At 43.2% G+C, this 18092-nt stretch overlaps 2 protein-coding genes across 4 annotated transcripts; one reads left to right on the top strand and one right to left on the bottom strand.

Moving 5' to 3' along the window:
* Nucleotides 1-127: 127 nt before the first annotated feature.
* ost4 (oligosaccharyltransferase complex subunit 4 (non-catalytic)) lies at nt 128-1504 on the top strand. The gene is made up of 3 exons (XM_030046629.1): nt 128-209; nt 730-879; nt 1369-1504. Exons 1-2 carry the CDS (start codon nt 181-183, stop codon nt 842-844), a joined length of 144 nt encoding a protein of 47 aa, XP_029902489.1. The 5' UTR covers nt 128-180; the 3' UTR covers nt 845-879; nt 1369-1504.
* An 87-nt stretch (nt 1505-1591) lies between these two features.
* Nucleotides 1592-18072, bottom strand: agbl5 (AGBL carboxypeptidase 5). Of its 3 annotated transcripts, none has more exons than XM_030046625.1 (17): nt 17691-18072; nt 15345-15635; nt 14991-15162; nt 14579-14745; nt 14248-14425; nt 13840-14018; nt 12711-13230; nt 12162-12331; nt 11913-12048; nt 11495-11712; nt 10459-10658; nt 9028-9204; nt 4983-5125; nt 4786-4838; nt 3816-4009; nt 2830-2960; nt 1592-2712 (listed from the first exon to the last, which is right to left on the bottom strand). In XM_030046625.1, the coding sequence occupies exons 2-17, from the start codon at nt 15557-15559 to the stop codon at nt 2665-2667; spliced, it is 2901 nt and encodes a 966-aa protein (XP_029902485.1). In that variant the 5' UTR covers nt 15560-15635; nt 17691-18072; the 3' UTR covers nt 1592-2664. The 3 variants fall into 3 exon arrangements, with proteins under 3 accessions (XP_029902485.1, XP_029902486.1, XP_029902487.1); XM_030046626.1 differs by lacking the exon at nt 17691-18072 and adding an exon at nt 17060-17080; XM_030046627.1 differs by lacking the exon at nt 9028-9204.
* Nucleotides 18073-18092: the final 20 nt, after the last annotated feature.

The raw sequence follows: 18092 nt of genomic DNA, 5'->3' as shown, positions 1-18092 counted from the left end.
AGTCTTTTGGAAATAACGTGACGTGGCCTTCATCACGGGCGGAAGTGACAGATCTACAGTCTGCAGCTGAAACAGCTCTGACCGAGGCAGAAAACACACATAGTCAAGGGAATAATGTAAGTGTTAGCGTTTGCTCGGCCACTTTGCATTGAGCATGGTTTTGTGTGTGATTTTGTTCAGATGGGAAATCTACCGTTACAAGTGTTTCGGTTAAGTTAACGTTACTGTTAAGTCGCGGTTTAATGAGTAGCCTGCTAGCTAGCGTAACACCGGCATTGTTAGCCAACGTATGCTTATGAATGTATCTATTTTAGCCATTGTACGTTATTTCAGTGCAGATGCTGATACAGGCTACGACCTAAAGCAAGCTAGCATCGCTGTAGCAGATTTTTTTTGCCTATAGAATTGTATTTCTCTTTTTATGCGATAATGGGTTACTTGGCACCAGCTGTGGGTTCAGTAAAAATCAATGCTGTCACAGTCTGATAGCCATTCACATTGAGTCCAATGGAGAGACTTGTCAATGATGTAGCGACACTGTGCTTAACATTTATTTATTGACAGGAAGCGTGATATTCTGGTACATAAGCAACGGCACAGGCACAAATACAGCTCAGTTTGGCTGCAGAGTTTATAACCACTTATAGAACTCAATCAATCAATTTTAATATTTTAGATCGTCGGGCAGCTTATCACTTGCACTAATGTTTGTCTCTTCATGTCTTGCAGAATGGTGACAGACGTGCAGCTGGCGATATTCGCCAACATGCTTGGCGTGTCGTTGTTCTTGCTGGTTGTGTTATACCACTATGTTGCTGTCAACAACCCCAAGAAGCAGGAGTAGAGCTTCCTACTTCACCCGTCAGTATGTGTGGAGAGGTGAGAGCATTGTTGCTGCACACTACTCTAAATGGTTGATTTAAAGTCCTCGTGTTAGAAGTGAGTGGAGGTTATCCAAGATGGTGCATCAGTCATCACTATTTCTGGTTTCTTGGTTGCTCAAGTTGAGGGGTTCTTGGTGTTATCCAGTCTTGGCCCCAAACTAAGTCACAGTGAGACCCAGAAACATCAGGACACAAAAGAACCAAAATCCTACTGTAGTTTTGTCCATGCATGTTTTGGTTCTTCCATCACCTTTAACACACACACCTTCTTCTTTTGCTTCCAATGGTGTTTTTGGTCTTTAGGCTTCATAAATATCCACAACTGATGAGTTCACACTCTGTCTGACAGTAGTTAAAATGTGGTAGTCGCACATTATTTGTTGGTGACTTGACACAGTTGAAATGGCATACAATATCACTAGAATAATTGTTTGCATGGTATATAATGTTAACCTGTACCTTCTGTTTACATTTCCCCCCTCAGGTGAGATGAGAACTAATGCGACCATGCTGGAGACAACATTCCCCTTCTCCCATCGCTCTACAAGAGATGAATTTCCATGTTGTTAGGCCTGCACAAGTGTGTTTTTTGTAATAAAATTATGTATGAATGCTATTTACACTGATGTCAGTGAATTCCTTATGTAATGATCTTATGCGAACATGCTAAATGGATTATTTTTGGGTTACATCATACAAAACTTGGATACAGTCACATCAGAAAATTTATTTCAAGTTCAAACACATAATTATGTCAGTCACAAGATCATTAATTTGGTAAAGACTGGTCCACTTGTCATTGTGTTGAAGATATGAGTATCACATTAAAATGGGCACAAGAAGAAGCTTGCAACACACTTTTCCTTACATAAAATAGTATTTGTCTTATTATAAAGGATCTATTACTATGATAAGTGTGCTCTTGAGCCATAAAGCTTCAAAGGAATGTGTGATAGGGAAAGTGGAGGTATATAATTTGATAAACAAAATTTCTTGCCACACTGGAGGAAACACAGGAAATAAACAATTCACTCCCTTTTTTTTTAAATGCCACACTTTAAAAAGAAAATGTCACAGTTTAAAAAGACAAAGTTTTGAAGGTGCTGCCGTGCTTACCGCTATGAGTAAAGGTCTGTGCTCTCGGTGTGAGTGTCCATCCGGAATAATAGGTACTTAACAGTGCAAAACAGTATAGGTCACAGTGCATTTGAAACAACTTCCAAAGAGGGAACTTCAAAACTTACAAGAGCACAAACAAGAGGTACAATGTTGGTGACTGTAGCCATAATGTTAAAGGCTTGCGACCAGGAGGGCCCTATATTTCAAGTCTGTTGATCAGTCTGGATATTCTGGATAGGGAAAGTGAATGTGTGCCTCCTACCTACCCTAAACAGGTACCACTGTGGTGGTGTGGAGCAAGGCACTTACTTCACCCCCAGCTGCTCCAGTGGAGCTGTAGAAGACAGACTGCACTGGGTAGCTGACAGATAAAAATTTAAAGCAGGACTCTGCTCAAACAAAGCATATTCAGGAAGCCCTGCCTGGATAAATAAAAGTTAAAAAAACCCCATTGCACATGTACCATGCTCTTAAAGTTGCCTCTTGTTACAGCAACATCCTGTCCTCATTTTCTTGATATTTGTTTTTTTAGTTTTAAACGGTTTTAATCATGATATGGTCATTTTGCCTGGTAGTAAGCAGCCAAAAGCAGGCATATAGGCATCAGTGAATCTGAAAGGACAGATGCGGTTCCTCAGCCTCTCCACACAGGGTCGCTGTCTCATCCATTCACAGGTTCAGACAGCGAGATCACTGGATTTCCCTCATCCTTGGAAGACAACAAAATACAGCCAAGTGAGGTCCAAGTCATTTGATGGACAATCTGTGAGTTTACATTTGAGCTGAGATGCTGTTTGAAATCGCATTTGTGCATATGTGTCATCACCTGTTGTGTTTTTTCCTCTGTCTCTGGCGCAGTTTCCATGATAGCATCTCCTCTATATAGAAAACTCCTGTCTGTGCCCTTCATCAGTGCTTTGGAGGCTAGCTGTATGGGGCCTTCTTTTCCAGATAAACCTGCAGAGTGAATACAGACTTAAAGGTGAACTGTGTCTAGGTGCAGTCTAAAGCAATCAGATGCATACTATTGGAAATAAACTAAATACAGGAAATAATTCCACATACTCTTTTGTGTTGTGACACCTATATACAGATCAGTATTTCAGCTACATTGCTTCCCTCAATACCCACGGCTGATGTGCCCTTGAGCAACGTATGCAAAACCAACCGCTCAGTGGAGCTATTCAGTGGCCAGCAGTGAGGACTGTGGTTGTCCTGGGCAGCTCCCAGGTGTCAATGTGTGGAATTGTATGAATGTATAGTGGGGCGTGGCTGAAAAAAAGCATACGTGCTCAGAGTACTACCCTGGGAAAACAAAGGTTAGAAAGAAAAAAAGAGAGAGAAAAGCGCACCATGTATACTCATGACACATCAAAAGAAGGGAAGCCAGATTTCATTTTGTACTTTTACTTGCTAAAAAAAAGATTCATTAACTTGCTTGAAAAACAAAGAGTTAGAAATATGTAAATGTGTCATGTGCCATTTGTGGCATCCTATGAATAAAGAATTACAGTTTGAGATCCATCCCAAGAGGTGCAGTCATGCTTTTATGTCGTTATATGCAGCACATCTGCTGCTGGAGCATAAATTCACAATGCACCTAAATACAGCTGACTCTGCTGTATGTGAGCTTAAGATTCCTTGTGTCAGCTGTGATTGTTTTAACATGGTTTACAGAGAAGACCAGAGAAGGTAAGAAATCTGAAACTGGCAGTCTTTTGCTTTCTCACATTCGATAACTCACTGGCCAAAAAACAAACCTTTCTCACTGAGTATTTTTGTCGGTAACTAATGTGAGTTGTGTGTACATGCCTGACAGTGACAGGTGTCGGCGGAGGCCAGGTTTGATAAGTTTCCACACCCTCATGGTGGCTGATTCCTCCTTGACTCCAGAAATGGTGGGGTTATGACTAGAGGGGGAGGTGTTAGTGTCACTTGTGGGTGGTGTTTCAGTTGACCCCACCCTACGGATGGGAATGCGGCTTATCCGAGGCTGCAGCTCACACCTGGGTAGGCAACAGACAGGTTAGTATGTACGGTTTTCACCACTCATCAAGGCGTGGAGAAGGTTTAAGGCCATAATATACAATCTTCAGCTGATGCAATGCAGATGTGTAATGCCATTCCTAATTCTATTCCTCATTGTGCACTGTTCTCCCACTTTAATTTCATCTTATTTTCCAATTTTTCTCCTTGTTGCAGAATATGGACCACACTGCTCATTTTCTTTGCATCACAGCATCTCCAGTGGGATAAAAAAAAAAAAAAAAAACAGACCCAGAACTATAGAGAGGAATTCATGTCACACTGAAAGATAAGTTCTTAGGAGGCATTTACACTGCTTCATTATTTTGCATGGAGAAATGTGGATTCCACCTGCAGCAGAATTTGCTGCAAAGCAGATTGCTCAACCATGCCCCCAGCTCGGCAGAAGACTGTGTTTGGACTGTGTTTGGATGTTATTATATTCCATTTTGTCTCAACTGCTGCATTATTTTGATTGACATGCAATAAAGACAACTACAGGATTTAGAGAAAAGAAAAAACAGTGATGTGCCTAGTATTTAGTTTTGACACATTTAAAGCCTGTGGAATGCAATGTGGCTGAGTGGACTGCATTTCAACGTGGCAAGTGCAAATGCCTCCTCATTGTTTGCACTGCTTTCATGTCAAATGTTCATTCTATCTCCCACCGCGTTGCTGTCATTACTGAATTTCAGTGTGGCATGAATTGGTCTCTGTACGTATAAACACATAAGCACACTCAAGATATGCCACTCACTTGCTGAATTCGATGGAGGAAAGGATGTGATCGGGCCCCATATTTCTAGCAGTCTGCGACACATGGAAACACTTGGTGAAACTTTGAAAAGCAGTTTATACGGTATATGGCACAAAAAAACCCCCCAAAAAAACAGTAATGCATGAGCTGGAGGTGGTTTGCTCCTTGTTGTGACTGAGTCAGCCAGGTGAGCTAACCTCTGTGGATGCCTCTGTAGGGTGATGAGTGAAGGTAAGAGACCGTCCCACTCTCCCACCTCGCGCAGGCCGCATGGGGAAAGGCCTCTTAGATCGACCCAGTGAACTGGGTCCACCAGCCTGAAAGTCTGGGCAGCTGAGGCCTGTCAACCAGAGTGAGGGACATCACAACGTGGGGCCGAGGGAAGACAGAAGAGACAGCAGATGAGAGGTGAATAATACATCTTTCAAATGCACACACCCAATCCAGGTCGACAAAAAAAAAAAAAAAAGAAACTTTGTTGGGACTGTAACACAGAGAGACAGAGATGACTATCTGGGAGTGTCTGAACAGATACACACTAATTTGACACAGAGTCAAGGGAGAGTAGAAGAGCCACACACAGTTTCTCCACAAAGGGATAGCTTTTATTCCAGAGGTTAAACAGAGAAGGGGTAAAAGACAGCAGGACACTCAAGAGGATGATATCGGTAAGGATGTTACAAACACTTAACCGTAGTCAGGTATAGAAGGTTAGCACCACGTTGAAGGAAACGGCACAATCTCATAAGGAATATAATGCAGAAAGACCTAGTGAGAATGTGAGTATGCACTGTGTGTCTGCCTAAAGCGCTTCGCGTCATTCTGAGCGGAGCAAACAGCTTCAGGACTCAAACAGTATGGAAACAGGATATCAAAGTTCACAGTGCGAAAGCAGGTTAAGACTATACTCTCCATAGTTTCTGGGGCATTGGTTCTGAACTGAAAGCTCAAACTGAAAGCTCCAACGACATCGTAAGACGTGAGCCCAGACCTACATTATAATTAATAATGTAGTAATTTTAAAGGTGCATTAAGTAAGACTGCTGCCATGTTTACAGTGGGGGCTGATAGAACTGTTGATCAATACCAAAGATTCAGTGATTACTTCACCATGTGCTGAAAAATGAGGTTTTTAAAAACTCTCTCGAGGCCCGTGCTTTCTGTTCTTCACCTACTCAGAGGTGGAGGACGACATTATGAGACTAAATCAAATGCCAAAGCAGTACTATATTGCAAAATAGTTTTTGAAAGTTTTGAAAATGCGACTTATATTACTGTCAGTTACAGGCCAATGATCTTCTGAAGCTGCAGTTCCTTGGTCAATTAAAGGTGCGCTATGCAAACTCCAGAGGGTTGACTGAACTGACATAAAACATAAAATAAGCACATAATCTGATGGTTGAGCCTACATGGTTGTCATTCTTTGACTGACTCACTGATTATGTGCTTATTCCATGTTTTTTGTCAGCTGGTCCTCAAGGTCCTCACTTCAACTGACCCGTGGCAAATTTCGCATTGTGTACCCTTTAAAGTCATAAATTACTTAATGCCCCTTTACTCCATAATCCAAATATTATTATCTGGAGTCATATACTGTGTATTACATGCCAAAACTGAGTCCTTTAAATGTCCCTAACCTTGATAGTATTCTATCAAAGTTAGGGACATTGTATACTCAAAATGCCCACTAAACTGGCAATGAAGTTTCAGTCACAGCCGCTCAGTGTTTTTGTCCTTCTCCACAGCCTCTTGTGAGGATACATTTCTCCGGCTCAAGGCCAGAGCAGATGAGGAGGCAAGGGAGGGACGCCACCACCGGATCACACTGGAATCCAGTTGCTCTAGCAAAGAGAACGGCTGGAGACTCGAGCACCTACTGCTTACGACAAAGAACACAGCAAGGCACACCATAGCTACACTGACGAACAGCACTGGAACAGACAACAGCTACAGAATGGAAAGGCCATTTAGAATGTGCTCGCTCTAAAACGTCTCTCATGAGCCAGATATATGTGAATGCTATGTTTATCCCAGAAAGTGCTAGTCTATCTACTGGTCATACAACCCTCTCCAGGTCCTAAAACACACACCATTTTCGGCTTTAGCCAATCAAATCTCTGGAGAGTATCATCAATTACTGGGATGACACCACGTGAACTGTGTTAAAGACAAAACACTATAATCTCACATATGATCACATTCCACAAAGCTTACATGTAGTTCAGCGGAGGTTCAATAACCATAAAGAGATATAAGTTTCTCATCTTTGCTACCCACATAATATATCAGTTTTAAGCACCTATAGCCTACTATATACCTGCCATGATGAACTGTGTGGCTCAGCAATACTTCTAAAAAGTCCAGCTTCCACTGGTATACATCCAATTTACACCAGGAAACACAAATGGATGTGCTTGAATAAATAATGAATACAAACACTTTAAATGAGGAAACTGACAGCTTATTCAGATGCTTAATATGTAAGAGAAAAAAATAAAGGAAAAAAAAACAACAACAACTCAGAACTATATTTACAACTAATGAGACATTGGAGTTTTCTTTCATTTCGTTTTCCTGTAAATTATGAACACTTATAAATAATCCCAAACACTGACGTGGTCAAAATACTGATCCAAACTAATTATTGCAGATTATATCGCTTTTTGGCAAACAACAAATTTCAGCCCTTTCCACCGCAACTCTAAGGTTAACCCATCTTTAGAAGAATTAAAGCCGGTGATGGTCCACATAATGTTTCTTCACATAATGTTTTCATTGGCTCCTTCAAAATCCCACAGGCCAGGATTGGACCAACATTGGAATGACATGAGTTTCACAACTATGAAACCATCAGACATGAATCACAGACTCGCATACAAAAATAAAATGAAGTCTCTTTTAAAACTCAGTCTACAACGTAAATCTAGTGCAGAGTATGCTCAGTCCTACTCTTTGAAGTGTAACAACATATAAATTTGAATGCAGTGGGAGGGTGTAGCCAGCCTTCGCCTGCACTGTTACATATTAACATGTAAAATTAAAACATAAAAAAAAAACAACAACATAATACAAGAAGGTGCTTTACAATATATTACAGAAACAGACACCACGGTATTCTGATTCTGAAAATCCTTTTCTCAAAAAGAGAAATGAAGTACACATAGTGCGGAATGAAAGAGATCACTCATCTGTCCAGAGAACTGAAGAAAATGAAAGTGGAACAGATCAAAAGAAAAACCACATCAGTCAAGCTAACAGGAAAATGATCCGGAACAGAAATACTGAGGAAAAACACAAGAAAACATTCCCTTTATAAAGTAATGAAAACTGAAGAATTTCTAAATACTCACACTCCTGGTTATTGAGTATCTACACAGCAACTTAGTGATTCTTCTTAGCTTATTACTTGGCTACAAACAGAAAAGAAGGCTTGTTCTGAGTGTATTCCATTAGTATAGTATTTCTAGTATTACTGTACGCTGCTGGGACAGTGGAGGCTATGAAGCCCAGTCTGTTTTATTTACAGAGAATGAAACCATAAACCTCTATAAGTGTGCATTACCCAGTGTGTGATAAAATGTCAGCAATGTTTTTACTGTTTTTTGTTTTTTTGTTTTTTTTTTTTACCCTAAGGTGCAGAATAGATACTGTAGATATGTAATTACACAGATATGTGAAAAGGCAAAAGGAAAAAAGAGGAATGTAAAAATAGTTATGTCTAGCACCAATTATCTTTCAGCTGCACATTCACATCAGACTGGACAGTAGTTAGCGCTTGTTGGTTTTATCCCAATTGGAGCTCCAGGCGGGGTGGGGTATGCCACATCGGGACGATTGGGGTACAATCAAGTAAGTGGTTTTGCTTAACTGACTATCTGTCTGCTCTGTAACTGTTGGATGTGGCAAATCCCACTCTGCTGGCAGTCCAAGCCATTTAAAGCACTTCCTCATTGCACCTGTGCACACACACACAGACACACACACATATACACACACATATACACACACACACACACACACACACACACACACACACACACACACACACACACACACACACACACACACAAACGGTAGGTCATATTCAGTCCTGGCTGGACCCAGTTGGAGAGTTGGTGGCCTGCGGGGGCGGCAGGCTCTGGAGCAGCAGGGGGCTCAGTTTGGAGAGCAGGCCGGGGCGAGGCAGCGCCTGCAGGGAGGGGAGCAGGGTGGAGAGGCTGGGGGGCTGCAGGGAGTACAGACCTGTCATGCTGACGGAGGCCGGGAGCGGACAGGAGCCCGCTGCGCACACTGAGGAGGACGAGGACGAGGAGGAGGAAGGGGGTGAGAGTGGGGGGCGGGCGGGTGTGTGGCTGTTGCTGGGAGATCGGAGGACGGAGCGGTGGTGGGGGGTGCGTCTCTTCTCCTGAGGCTTACCATCTGAGAGAGAGAGACACACACACAAACACACACACACACACACCAGCTCAGACACATGCGGGGCACGTGCAAGTGTGCACAATCTCACACATACACACACAACAGTTGCCCTACACCTGACTATAAGCCTAGTGATACAGAGCTAGCAGTCAGTGTACTGAGAAAGACTGAATGTTGTGGGTGACTATGGGATCACATTTTAGAAGGTCCACTGTTGAAATAAAACTGCTATGGAGATGCCGTAGACCTGCACTAACAAAAAACAAAAACATAGATAACGCTGAATACTGCAATATTTTTCGCTATATTGCTTTTATTTTTTCTTTTATTTACATTGCTGCTGTAATGCTTGAAATTTCCCCACTGTGGGACTAATAAAGGAATATCTTATCTTATCTTATCTTATCTTATTTCCTTGCCCTTTGTATGGAAATGTATTGTAATGTCTGAGTAATGGTACTGATTTCCTCATTCGATCCAGCTTCTCAAGGTTCAACAAATTCAATACCAATTTCAATTTGATCTGATTCCATATCGATTCAGTTACATTAGTAAGTCCTACACCATAGCTTTTCAGTTGTCCTCAGTCAGGGTAGGGCCCACTGTGGTGGTGACAAAGAGCATGCAGAGACAGCAGTGGTGGAGGTCCTGGGGCCATGTGAGGGTTATGCAGGGGTCATGCTGAGGATAGAGGCTAGAGCCAACCAGGATATGAACCCATTTGTTAGTCTCTAAAAATCAAACCAACAGACCTTTTTCACTGCAGCCATTTTGACATGAAAACGCAGGGCAGACCCAGGTGTTACAAGACATTCATTTAGGTTTAAGTTCCATTCCATTTAAATCTACCAGAGCTTTCCCAAGCCACAGCAGCAGGGCCCTGGCTCTGTTAGGCCAAAGCAGAACAGAACCTTAATTAATGTCATCAGTAACGCCTGTGTTTACCCTGGGTTTTCATGTCAAAATGACTACTGTGGAAAGTGTCTATTCCAGGCCAGATATGGATACAGCCTTCTCGCTTCACCACAGGGCCTGGCTTCACTAAAGAATGCCAACATAAGCAGTCATCAGTCTTCATAGCAATGCCAATTAACAGGAACACAGATGGATCGCAAGAGAGAGAGAGAAAAAAAGACAGTGACAGAGGGTGTGATGCGGAGACAGAGAGACTGGAGGAACACCCGTGGAGAGAAGGGATAGAAAATGCAAAGACCAGACAGAGAAAACAGGCAGATGGAGGAGAGATCGTCTTACCCCTGACTGGGCCAAGTGTCTTGTTGCCTCCACGGACGCCAGTGTGTGTGTTGTGCTGTGCGTGCGTTCGGGCCGGAGGGCAGCCGAAAGTGAAGCTGGGCGAGGTGTGAATCTTGGGCGACGGCGTCTGGCTGCTGCTACTGTGGCTGTTGGAGCGGACACGACTCAGGGTGTTCTCCGACGCCGAGCTGGACAGAGAGCTGCCGCACACACAGCACATTCAGCGAGGTCATTTGCAAATGCTAGAGCCAGGCCGTTAGTGAGGCAAATACCAAGACCAGTGTTTGGGAGTAAAAACTCCCAGTAAGTATATGCTGGACTTTTTTATACATAAATTGTTAATCCAATAGCTGTAATAAACACTGGAGGCTTGATAGATCACAGTTGAATAATGAATATAATTATTTAACACAGTCTGCTGGACAAGTTAATAATATCTTTAAATGATCTTATGTACCTTGTTTCTTTGCATATTGGCCAACATATACAATAGTATTGATATATCTGGAATGAACCAATATCTGCCACTATCATCGGCAAGCCTCAGTCAGGCTCTAGTGCAAAGAAGAGGGCAGAAGTGGTCGCTTGTGGCTGTTCATGTCTATAAAGAGAGGTTCAATACCTGAGAAAAAATGCTGTGTCATCCTTTCAAGAGAAAAACTGGATTTTTTATAGCTGTATTCAGCTTACACTCTTATCCTAGGCAATTTATAATAAATGAGCTGGGCTTCAGATAGATAGATAGATAGATAGATAGATAGAAAGTGTATTGATTACAAAGAAAGTCCAGGCATCCAGTAGCTTATACAACACATCCCAACAGTGTGTTGCTCATGGATACTTCAACAGTTGATGAGGCTTTAGTTCAGTTACATCATAATCTCTGATCACTAGGCTGCCCCAGGCCCAATTTTTAAATCTAAAGCTCAGTGTGTTTGTAATGCCCAGATGGACAACCCTGCACTGCTTTACAAAAAAACAAAACAAAACAAAAAAAAACTTTACTTAAAAAGCATTTTTCTGTGTGTACACTCACTTGTTGAAGCTCTTTGGAGGTGAGGCCTTGCTGCAGCTGTGGGTTATCCGCGGCGGAGCATGAGCGTGGATGTGCGTGGACAGGCCTTTGGTGTTGCGGACGTGCTTGAGGATCCAAGCACGGAGGTTCGTCAGGCAGCTGTGCTCTGACAGCACCAGCCGTGGCCAGGGGTTACACTCCGCCATGTCCAGGGCCGAGATGGCCACCGCGCGTCCCACCTGACGCACAGGCAAACTTCAGGTAAGTTCAGTTCAAATGGAACGGAAAAAAAGTATGGGCGTATATAGAAATAAATGTCAGTCAAAAGCACCTGAAACTAAGACTGATCCTGAAACTAAGACTGAAAAAAATCACACTTCCAACAAAGTGAGACAGAACCCTTGAAAACAAACGACTTTATTACAAATTGTGCTCCTACCTGTTCAAATATTTCTGGAGTATATTTTGGGGGGAATGATGGGGGTGGCGGGGGTGTTGCCCGTCCATTGTCGTGGCAGGCAGGTGGAATGGTGTTCATTGTTCTTCCTGTGTTGTAGTTGCACTCCAAAGTGTAGCTGTGTGGGAGGCCAACAACACATGCATGATTATAAGCCAAGCCAAGCCATATACATTTAATAACTGAACAAGTACTTGTTTAAACTCTGGTATGTAACCACCAATCTCTGACCTGTGCAGCAGCCCTATAGCTTTGTGAATGGCCACCCGTCCGCTGCCCTCTTTAGATTGGCCATCCCTTTTGTCTCTGGCATACATGTTCTTCTCGGAGAAGTTACAGCCCAGGAAATCAAAGTGGGCAGAGTTCACGGCGATAAGCCTTGGGTACAACATGTTCTCTACCTGCAGAGAGAGGAGGCACAGAAATTTGTTGGGATAGGGCTGTAGTTCCTTCATTGCATCAATTATAAATTCTGCGGCATCAGCTCCATTGATCTCTTAAAAAAATTTAAATAACATGAATCACTCTGACTTCAGACTGAATCGATAGGAGGTTCAGATCAAATTATTCATCATACTATGAATTTCAACTTTTTTGTCAATATTTGGTTGAATAAATAATGTATACATAATTGTCTTGTCTGTTTTCTCACATTTCAAAAGGGAAAAGTAGTCTCACATTATGGCACGCATATATTTAATGGATATAACATTTCGACTAAAGACACTGAATCGAATCACTGGGGGTTGACGGGTGGTAAATAAATAAACTAATATTAACCTGCTGGCTCTCGTCAGAAAGGCTGTTTCCGTACATGAAGCATCCCCGTTTGGAGGCATGGCCATGCAAGTCCACATAATAGGCCACGCCTCCCTCTTGGGGCGGGACGGGCTCCTGCTCCTCCTCTTGTGTGACTGACTCCTCTACAGTAGCTGGGGCCACCGTCTCTGAGGAGCTTGACGAACTGTTCTGGTCGCCCTTCCCCATTTCCGAGGTGGTCCAGGCGTTCTCCTCTGTTACCATTGGAACATCCGGCTGGGCGGGATCAGCATCCTTCTCTGTGTTTCGTTGGTTCAGGCTGACTTCCATGGCAGTGAGTGGGAGACCTTGGTGCTGATTGGTGGGTTTGGAGTTGAGGGGAATGGTTGATGTGTGTATGGGGCTGCTCTGCACTGTGTTGTGCAGGCGGTTGTGCGTGTGGTGGTAGAGCAACAGTGTTTTGGCTGCATAGATGGAAGGGTGCAGCTCAGGACTGGGGTTCAAGTACTGTCTGTTCAAGTTGACACCCCTGGAATCAGTCCTGCATGACAGAGAGACACACTGCTGCAGCGATAACAGCTTCAGGAGACGATCACACTGATCACACCACACATTCCCTCACTGTAACTGATAATGTCTCTGCACAGCCAGCGCTGCTAAGAAACACTGAAATTGTAGTACACAATGCACATACACATTTGAATCTGAACTTGATATGACTTCAGCAAGCTCTGTGCTATGTTTAAGCTCAGTTTCCTAGGGTAGTCTACTGACAACAGTCACGACTGACATTTTCACTCTGACTGCCTAGGGAGCATCTGATTTATTGTGAATATGTGAAGTTATTGTGCCTATTTTTTCCAAAAAGTAAAATGGAAAAAGAGTGATATCTTTGTAAACTCTCTGGCTGCAACAGACCTTTTCACAGCAGCCATTTTCACGTGAAATAGCAGGCAGATAAAGGTGTTATTAATGACATTAATTAAGGTTCTATTCCATTTAAGTGTACAGACACTGACCTAATTGGAATGGAACCTTGTATATAATCTGGAGGTCATATAATCTGGAATATACAGACACTATCTGATCCCAGAGCCAGAGGATATTTACAGTTTGTTGCTAAGATAGTCCACACGTGCACACGTCATACCTATAGTGCCCACGGACCACCCCATCTGGGTTGAGCATTGGAATGAGCTTGAAGACAAACATGTTTCTAAGTGCGTGAGCTCGCGGGTCGTCTTTTCTCAAGATGAAGTTGAGGAAGCCATTAAACACAAAGGCTGAGGGAGTCTCCCCAGGGTGCACTCGGCTACTGAGGAAAAACACCTGCAAACACAAAAAAAAAAAGCCTGTAGTCAGCTTTATGAACCGCACTGCAAGATGATTCTATATCATTATCTTGATCAATGCTCTGAGTGCTTCCCAGCCTGACTATCAAAACACTGTCATTAAAAGCCATAAAGGCATCAATCATTATGAAAGAGAATACTTGGTGAACTAGGACAAGTGCCAGGAGAGAGTGTAGAGAGTCGGGAACTGGGTAATTTGTATGCACCCTTTTGCTGGAGAAGCGGTGTGGTCGGGGGGTGTTGGTGTCGGGGAACAGCTTGGACAGGCGAGGCTCTCTCTCCTCCTGCATCCCACCGCAGTTGGTCACAGTAAGCAGGTCTACCCTGTTCCCATCCAGAGAGTGGCACAGAAGCTCCCTGTGGTAATACACACTGCCTGGAGGACTGGGGCAGAATGCACAAAGATGGAATGCAGAAAGATGGAAAGGGAATGAAAATGAGAGAGACCAAGTTAATATAATTTTATAAACAAAATGGAACCAAGTAGCATGCACTTTGTGTGTGTGTGTGTGTGTGTGTGTGTGTGTTGCACTCCACCTGCTAGGACTGAGCTGAGCAGCGTTGGGATAACTCTGGTCCAGCTGTTGCAGCATCTCCTGGCTCTCGCTGTAGGAGAAAGGGTAGCAGAAGGAGAAGAAGGTGGTCGCCCCTCGCACCTCCAACAACCGGTGGGTGAACGACAGGATGAACTGGTTATCCACCATCTGGATGACAATGTAACACAAAAAGAGGAGGCAAGGGAAGAAAAAAAGGAGGTATGCAGTATCAACTGTTGTCACTCAATGTATCATCCAGAGGAATAAATCCACTCTAATATATTCCTAAATTCTGGAAGTATCATAACAGAGTAGCCTTTTTCCATCTGTTTTGTTTGTATTTTCAAATGGTTTGTCTTAAAGTTTCATTATCAGTAATGAAAAATCCATTCTGAAATCGACTGTGTATGTACCTCAAAGGTGGGTCTGTCCCGGACCCTCTCCCAGCGGGTTTTGCCAGGTAGTGTGCGTACCAGGGGAGCCATGCCCTGGCTGTAGAGCTTACTCTGTTTGTTCATGTTCATCACATTGATCTTCAGTATCTTCCCGGGCACTGCACCCCGCACGCTGAAGTAGAACCATGACCTAATGCACAAACACAGCGTGTGGGACACTGTGAGTAATGGAGCTGTACGTACAGGCTTTGCACACCAAGTTAACACAGATGTATCTTTGAGGCACCGTTCCTCATGCCATTTTCTAACACCATATGTTTTTACCAGCAACAGTGTAAAATGGCCTAAAGAGAAAGAGAGCTACAAAGGTACCTGTTTCCATTTTCATTTTCTGTTCCAGCACAATCTGGCTGTGTCCATACATTGAACTCGTAGTCAGGGGTGATGCTGGGCCCTGACGGGGCACTCCCAGCAGAGGGCGCATCAACAGGAGGACACAAATTGCTCCTGTCGACCTTCTCCACACGTGCCAGGTTCCCTGAGTCGAAGCTGGAGCTGAACACCATGTTGCCAAACCGGGCCTCCATGACTCTGAGCTGTGGCCTTTCCACCTCTTTCCCCAAAGTTCCTTCGCTAAATGCCAGCCAGTCTGACAGAGACAGCCTGTGACAGAAGCAGACAACCACATATACATTTAGCTGATGTTATCCAGAGTGACTTACAATGACTCAATAACTAGCCATTCAGTGTCTTAAAGCTGTGACACACCAAGCCAATGGTTGGCCGTGCGGAGTGTCCTGCACTGTTGGCACTAGTCGAACCCCTGTCAGAGGCTTTCTGGCCAATTGCATGTGTTGAATCGCCGGCAGAGCTTACCTCTGAGAGGGATCACTCTGATTGGCTGTTAGCAAATCAGTGCATGCCAGTGCCATTTGCAGCTTCTCATTAGACATATTCTCCACTAGGAGTATGCTACTGCTGGTATGGAGAGTTATCTCCTCTCATGTGGGTGCACAACATAAGTGTTAGTTGGCTGCTGGCTGGAGTCTTTGTGGTGTATTCAACTGCAACCTTTTGGCCCCAACACCGGCAATGTGAAGTGACGCAATAGTCTGCCTTTGTCATCGCTACTTCTTTGATGTTGGTTTGGTGTGTCTGGGCCTTTAACCAATGGAACAACATTGTTGATGACTGGTGAAGGATTTAATTTTGACATTTTAATGCTACCATAGTGCTTGAACAGGCACAGACAAACACACACACAAACACACACACAAACACACACACACACACACACACACACACACAGTAGTTGGTAAAAAAAACAGGTTCTGATGCAACGCTTTGCTCCTCAAGTATATGCAAAACCAGTATTTGTGGAAAATCAAGTGGTTTAGCCTATTTCTTGCTAAAAAAAAATAAATAAATAAATAAAAATACAGGGGGAAACAGATATGGCTCACCCTGAGGGAACTGAATCAAAATTACAAATGTACAGTTTTTCATACTTAAGTGTAGCTGTAAACACAAAACAGGCATTAATAATGATTTGAGTAAGCGTTAAGGGTTAGGGTAAGGGTTAATCTTTATTGATGCCCGAAGGGAAATTCCTTCTCTGAATTGTGACCCATCCTAACTATTAGGAGCAATGGGCAGCCAGCATGCAGTGCCCGGGGACTCTTACAGCATAGCCTACATGTTTGATTCAACATCAAAGTGATTTTTATCTGCCTAAGGACAGGACAGGACAGGAGTGATTTGTTTGTACAGTCATTTGACTGTTCAGTTGCAAATGTTTAAGTAGCTCAAATGCTGAATCAACTTCTTCTATTTGGATTTGAACACATTATTCAGCCGTGTAGACTACCACCATATGATCAAAAATGTGAGTAATTTGTTTGCTCAGTGAGTTAGCAGTTTACCTAGAGCCAGTATCTCCCACTTGCCATCATACAACTAAACAGACACAATACTAAGTTAGCAATGGCTGACCATTTGGGCAGATACTGTGAGTTTTACTTAGCTATTTGCCTGTTGCTCATGCGATCGCTGTCTAATCGACTAATTGAAAGATTCGAATTAATTACCCAAAGAACCGATTTCCCCGCCTGCAATGCTTGACATCGGTCGCCGACGTTTGACATGCCAGTCAAAACAAATAATAACAGCGACATCCCGAGGCAGCCTTCAGACCCGCCTACAACACAAGCAGCAGCACAACTCTCCCGGAAATTACTTGCACATACTGTAAAAAACAATATTAAATCTCCACCTTTTTTCGTGCTCCACGATCTGATATTAGCAATCCATCACACGCCTTGTAAAATTCGTTGCTGTTGCTATGGAATCCACGAACGTTAACACAAGCAATAACGTCCATTAATTTCGATGGCTGGCCAAGCAATCGACAGGTCTAGCAAGACTGTGATAATGCTGTCAGCATAACATTTAGCTCATGAAAGAAGATCCGTGATTCTGATCTGATTCATATGGTACCGTTTGCTAACAGACGCCACTTTGCTAGCCTTCAGCTGGTGGTCAATGTCAAAACGCTATGCTATAAGTTAGCAAACGTTGCTAGGTTAGCCATCGAGCTAGCAGCTGATGCTTGGAGAAACATAGTATTCAGCAAATCGATGCATGTTCGTCGCTAGATTTGCCACTACGTGTTAGCTGCATCGATGTCTTACAAATATGGTGACAAATAATCGGTCTTACTGGGCTACAGTCGATCGATGTCCATTTTCTTTTTAGCGTCCTTCCCAGTCTTTAAACCATAGCTCTTTATGTCGCGTTCAAAAACATCGGATTTCCCGTAAAAACACGAACTGCACTGGACAACGGTTCTCTTCAACTTCCTCGTACATATCAAGTAAAATGGCATTTACTGGATCCAGAATTTCGCGCCTGGCGTCAGAGTTTCGTGTATCAGTACACGAAGAAACCACCGATTTCAACCATAAAAAGCAATACAAAGCAACTTATGTCAGTTATGTTCACACGATGAATATAATAATCATTACGAAGGCCAAACAGACTGGATAGACCTTTCGTCTATGGTTGAATTCAAATTCATCACTGAAGATAATTGTGGGTGGGGGCTAGACACACGAAGGCATT

This window comes from Myripristis murdjan, chromosome 24 (assembly GCF_902150065.1).
Source record: "Myripristis murdjan chromosome 24, fMyrMur1.1, whole genome shotgun sequence".
NCBI lineage: Eukaryota > Metazoa > Chordata > Actinopteri > Holocentriformes > Holocentridae > Myripristis > Myripristis murdjan.
This window is presented reverse-complemented; position numbering and strand designations above follow the sequence as displayed.

Coding starts and splice junctions, on each gene's coding strand:
- agbl5 (XM_030046625.1), bottom strand. CDS start 15,559: ATGGAGGCCCGGTTTGGCAACATGGTGTTCAGCTCCAGCTTCGACTCA. Junction 15,163..15,344: donor GAAAATGAAAATGGAAACAG/GTACCTTTGTAG, acceptor TTTGTGCATTAG/GTCATGGTTCTACTTCAGCG. Junction 14,019..14,247: donor ACCGCTTCTCCAGCAAAAGG/GTGCATACAAAT, acceptor TTGTGTTTGCAG/GTGTTTTTCCTCAGTAGCCG.
- ost4 (XM_030046629.1), top strand. CDS start 181: ATGGGAAATCTACCGTTACAAGTGTTTCG. Junction 210..729: donor CTACCGTTACAAGTGTTTCG/GTTAAGTTAACG, acceptor CATGTCTTGCAG/AATGGTGACAGACGTGCAGC.